Source organism: Ranitomeya variabilis, chromosome 4 (assembly GCF_051348905.1).
Source record: "Ranitomeya variabilis isolate aRanVar5 chromosome 4, aRanVar5.hap1, whole genome shotgun sequence".
Classification (NCBI taxonomy): domain Eukaryota; kingdom Metazoa; phylum Chordata; class Amphibia; order Anura; family Dendrobatidae; genus Ranitomeya; species Ranitomeya variabilis.
This window is the reverse complement of record NC_135235.1, coordinates 714590254-714596234: the sequence shown is the minus strand read 5'-3', so window position 1 is coordinate 714596234 and position 5981 is coordinate 714590254. Positions and strand designations below refer to the sequence as shown.

Here is a 5981-nt window from a genome sequence, read left to right as displayed (position 1 = left end):
TAGATGTTTAAATTTATGTGAAAATATAATGTTAAACATGTAAGGATCAACATGTGCTGACTGTTTTTGTCATAACAAAACCAGGATTTATTTAAAAATGTAGTGTTTGATTTTAACATGTCTTGCTGGCCACACCACAGTTTGTGTGTGTGACTGATTGAAAGCAAATGTTTCCACTTAATTAATGCCATCATCCACAATTATTCACACAAGGCAAGCCCTTACATATGTCTAATGGCCAATGCAACTTGTGTTAATGTTTGTGTTGTTAGACACACACACAGTCATGCAGCCTATGTTTTGGGCAAGCGTTCATAACAGTACTCATGCTATTTAGATCTTACTTGTAAATATTACAACATGGTGCAAAAGGGTCACACAATTATTACTCAGAAATGTTTGTTTTAATTTTTTCTAAAATTAGTTTACAGCCAGGCATGATGATCACAAGCATAATACTTTGAAACTATAACATAGATGAACACATTGTGTTGTTTAAGGAATATGTTGTTATTTGTGGGAATGTGACTTGTTGTGTCTCTACTTTTCCTACAGTTGATTTGGTTCAACGGTGATGGCGCTCAGCCAGGGACCAATTTAGGCGGGAATTTAATCCCCTACCCTCCACAGCAGGTGCAACAAAAAGAGGAAATATGTTTACTACCGCAACTTAGCCTTTCTTCGCCCAATCATGGAGATAAATCAGTAAGTGTGACTGTGTATGATTGACCAAACATATTAAAATACCTTTTTTTTTGGTTTTAATTTGTATGATCACACAACAGGGATCCACAAGTGATACAAACATCCGAGCAGGGAAAACGTCCAGCCCAGCACGTGGTAGAAGCCCAAAGAGTTGATTAATCCATTTTCATGAAAAAGGCAAGAATTTGATGTATTAAAATCCAATAACCTTTATTGAAACAAATCCATAAAATAGTCGATACCAATAGTTGTTTAGGCATAGTATCACACATCAGCCCTCGCTGTACGCGTTTCAAACACAAACGTGTTCTTAGTCTGCAGCTGAACACTAAGAACACGTTTGTGTTTGAAACGCGAACAGCGAGGGCTGATGTGTGATACTATGCCTAAACAACTATTGGTATCGACTATTTTATGGATTTGTTTCAATAAAGGTTATTGGATTTTAATACATCAAATTCTTGCCTTTTTCATGGAAATGGATTAATCAACTCTTTATATTCAAATAACTACACTGTATTTTAACACATTTACAAAGCTTCACCATGTTACAAAATTCTGGGACAGATTTTACCCATAGTTATTTTTCCCAAGTACATTTGTGCTTACAATAATCATCATATTTATATGTTTCATTACAAAATACAAACATGTTAAAAAATAATCCTAAAGTGTTTAAAAAATATATATTTAACAAACGTTGTTTAAAATTTGGTTAGCATTGTGAACTAAACTGTTAATGTTATTTGCTAATAGGACTGATGACAACCTTGATGACTCGGATGACTCGCCAACAGCCACATCACTGCCATGTACCTCGGCATCGGAGACGGAAGCCCCAGCAGACCCGACACCCACAACACAGCCTGATGAGCAGGTGTCTGATGCTGCTGAAACCTCCACTGATGCTGGTCCTGGAAGCACACAAACAGCTGCCCCAAGCACTTCACAAACAACAGCCCCAAGCACTTCACAAACAGCAGCCCCAAGCACTTCACAAACAACAGCCCCAAGCACTTCTCAAACAGCAGCCCCAGCACCACAGGCAGCATCAACAGCAAATCTACCTATGTATCTAACACACTCTCCGAGATAGGCGAACTAGGCGACAGGAACAGCCATGTATGCTGCCCGAGCTCATTGATGCTAGAGTTTTATCCATACTCAATTCCATGACACCAGAAACTGCTGTAGATAGGTTTTGTCGCTCACTGTCTCCTTGCCTTGGCAAAGTTCCTGATGGACGGCAGGAACGAGTACGTGCTGCAATCTTGACCCTCATTGCTGCAAGCCAAGGAGAGCAGGAACCCAACCAGGTGCTAGGGCCCATTGAACAATGGCGAGCTGCCCAACATCAAATACAGATGCCATCTGCTACCAATACAACAAATGACCAAAATGTAGGTACCCAACAAACACAGGAAAGGCCTGCACCCTCGTCCATGCTTCCACCTCCTGCTGTAAGACCTCGTTATCCCCAAAGGTCTGCTCCAGTTTGGTTTCCTCCTGCTCATAGCTACACCCATGATTATGGACAAATGTCCGATCCTACCTCTGTGCCCCATTCACGTGGCAGTAGCCAGCAATACGGACAAATGTCCGATCCTACCTCTGTGCCCCATTCACGTGGCAGTAGCCAGCAATACGGACAAATGTCCGATCCTACCTCTGTGCCTCTGTCCTGTGCCAGTAGCAAGCAATATTGGCAAATGTCTGCTCCTACCTCTGTGCCTCATGCCCGTGCCACAACTCAGCAATATTGGCAAAGGTCTGTTCCAAGCCACACCTACAGCCAACATTCCGAATCCCTGTCCTCCAGCATGTCTGTGGGTGATAGTAGTGGTGCTCATTTTGCAATTCCACAGCCCTACAATATGCCATCAAGGCAACAGACACATATGGTCACACAATTTGTTCCATCAAACCGTATGGCAAGAGGTGAGCCCTATAGTAGTTCCCAATCATATGTGAGCCAGATTGGCCAGTCAGAACCTACTTTACCTCAACCACAAAGTGATGATGCCACATTTTTGAAAGAGACAGACCAAACGCAACCTTATACCCCATCTACATCAGGAACAGCATCAGTTTTGCACACTGAACCACCTCAAACAACCACATGCCAGCCCACAGTGACTACAGGACAAATGCCCACACCCTCAAGCAGCCCTGAACGTGTCAGCGCAGAAAATATCACAGATGAATCTTTCTCCAGTCATGGTGACTTTGTGGATTTAGAAGGAACATAACTCTGTTTTGTTTGATTTTTGTTGTTAAAGTTAGCTTGATTTGTCAGACACAATTGGCTGACTAAATGTGTTTGCTGAAAAATAAAACACATTGTTCAAATGTTAATATGTCTTGTTTAGTTTTGAATGTATATGTAATTTGCACACTACTTTATTGATATGAGCATAATCATAATGTGAAACACATTTTTCTCAACAAAAAAAAAAAAAGGTTAAGCAGTAGGTCACACTAACTCATCCATATATTGCAAATACACAATTTCCAAAAAGGATGGTGTAATTAATAATCCATCATGGCTTCAAAATAATGGTAAAGGATGAGACGGTGGTGATGCACGCAGCTACAGTGACTCTCAGTGAGGTTTTTAAAGATGCGGCCTCTCAAAGACTCAACTGCGTTGATCTATTTTCCATGGCAAAGTAGCTTTGTAAATGTACATTTAGATTACAGTATGTCTGAATAACATGATCTAACGGTCACACACTCTTCTTCAAAATCACACTCAATGAGGGCGGGTCTTAGTTATTTGTTTGTAGTACACAATTATGTGACCAAATCAATACTTTCAGACATGGGATATTTCGGACAACCACAGTAAACACATTAGAATGAGGTATTAGTTATTTGAAATGGGTAGCAATGGGTTTTAGACACACACATGTATCAGTTACCCACATCAAATGTAAGCTCGCAACCCACGTCAAGGGTCCTCATTGCCTTGCGAGACCCTAACAAATTTTGACATAAATATAAAAAAAATGTTTATTAAAACAAAAAAAAAAAAAAAGGGTAACATTAGTTGTGCTCCTCCATTTGCCATTGCACACTACCCTCTGGTGTTAAAAAAATAATCTGCAAAAATATTCCTCACTATAAGGGCAGACTGAGATACTCGTGGAGCATGGTCTCTATCCTCTGATAATGCCACATTAACCACTCTCCCATCATCAACATCATCCAAGGCTGGTTCTTGTTGTCTGCAGAAATTATGCAAAACAGTTGCCTTTATGACTGCCTGTACATTTTGGGGATGCTTTTGGATTTGGGTTTCAAATATACGTCATCTTGAAGTCAAGATTCCAAAAGCACACTCAACCAATCACCGGGCTTTCATCAGTCGAGTGTTAAAAATTCTTCTCCGGTTATCCAAACCTCGACGTGGAAAGGGTCTCATAACGTGCCTTGAGAGTGCAAAACCCTCATCAGCAACCATGATAAATGGTGCAGGTGGGCCTGATGCACCAGGAAGCACACATGGTTGTGGAAGATTTAGATTAGTCTCAGCAAGTCGCCGAGCTAATCTTGAAGCTCTAAAGATGCGAGCATCAGAGGCACTCCCATATGCCCCAATGTCAGCAAGAACAAAACAGTAGTTGCTGTCAGCTACAGCCAGGAGCACAACAGAAAAATATTTTTTATAATTAAAAAAACGGGAACCAGAGTTTGGCGGCTTTTTGACACGAATGTGTTTACCATCCAGGGCACCAATGCAGTTTGGAAACTCAGTGGCTTCCATGAAACCCTGGGAAATCCGCAGCCTGTCTTGTGTGTTTGGTTGAGGCATGAGGCGACTCTTGAGCTTGTCCCAAATCACATCACAGGTTGACCGCACAATCCCGGATATGGTTGATGTGCCAAGAAGGAACTCAAAATGAAGTGAAGAATATGAGTGTCCAGTAGCCAGGAATCTGTTAACAAAACCATATTTTTGATGTGAAATACTCGCCATCAATTGTTTATTATGTAGATATTTTGATAAAAGGTACACATAGTGAATGTTAAAAAGCACATAGAAACATCAAATACATGTTTTAGCAAATAAAAAACACACCCATTAATGCACCACATAGGGGTAACTTCAAAAGAGCATTTCAAAAAGTGACCATGTTTCGATTTTGTTTGTGGGCCCTACTATTTTATTGTTAGTTTAAAATGATAACCAAACTGTTTTTGGCTTCATTTGTATGTCAGTTGATAAACAAGACATGATTAAAATTAACCATTATGTTAATTGTCTAACCTAGTGACCTGGAACATTGCTCACTAGAGATAGAAACACAACCCATTAGGATTCCTTGCACGTTATTGGGGCCAATATTCATTATTTGGGCTTACAAATTACCTCAAGGTTACTAACAAACGCTCCTCCAGAGAAATGCTGAGTCTCATGCAGGTGTCTTGTCTGAGAAGGTAAGGCCGCAAAACATGAAGTAGGTTGTCAAAGCCAGGAATGGAAAGGCGACAAAATGCCACAAACTTCACCAGGTATCTGCGAAGTTCATGATATAATTTATGAAAATGACCATATGCCCCATGTAGCAACAGTAGAGGGTGAACCCATAGCCTCTTTTGGAGCTGTGGATCCTCTTCAAGCATATGGTTGCGAACACCAAAGCGACGTGAAACAATCCATGCCAACCACACCAATGCCTCATTGTCAGTAGACATGTTTGTGACACCTAAGGAGTCCTACTACACACCCCAAAGCTGATATGTAATTGTGCTTACATTTATAGGAACTAAGTTCCAACATCTGCACTAATGGATCACACCTTTGCAAGTTCAATGCCTTTAATTAGGCCTTAACCCCTCATATGGACCTGAAAACCTTTGTGTGTGATACGTATGCACACGGACAGCACACGGAGAGCACAAGGATGTAAAAAACAGACACACGGCCCGCACATGGACAGCACACGGACGGCATACGCGAGCACACGGACACGGATAACTCCGGGACCATTTGCTCCGGTACCGGAATTATCTGGATGTGTGAGACTGGCCTAACACAGGGGGAGCCAAACCTGATGAAGGAATAAGTTGTTATTCCGAAAAGCACTTCTAAAAAGGACACCGCTAAACAGAGGCCAGACGGAGTCCAGAGTAACTCTGCTGCCTCATTATAGTGAGTGTATCCCTAGGGGGTTTCATCTGAATCATGTCACTCAGAAAATTTAGATGGAAACCCCAAAGTAAGTGGACAGCGTAGCGCACCGGATAAATGTGATCCCAAATGTTATGTAAAA

At 41.2% G+C, this 5981-nt stretch overlaps 1 protein-coding gene across 1 annotated transcript; it reads left to right on the top strand.

The window, feature by feature from the left end:
- The first annotated feature begins 242 nt into the window (after positions 1-242).
- Positions 243-3917, top strand: LOC143766573 (uncharacterized). Its single transcript, XM_077254348.1, has 2 exons — positions 243-705; positions 1462-3917. The coding sequence occupies exon 2, from the start codon at positions 1830-1832 to the stop codon at positions 2952-2954; it is 1125 nt and encodes a 374-aa protein (XP_077110463.1). The 5' UTR covers positions 243-705; positions 1462-1829; the 3' UTR covers positions 2955-3917.
- Positions 3918-5981: the final 2064 nt, after the last annotated feature.

Coding starts and splice junctions, on each gene's coding strand:
- LOC143766573 (XM_077254348.1), top strand. CDS start 1,830: ATGCTGCCCGAGCTCATTGATGCTAGAGTTTTATCCATACTCAATTCC.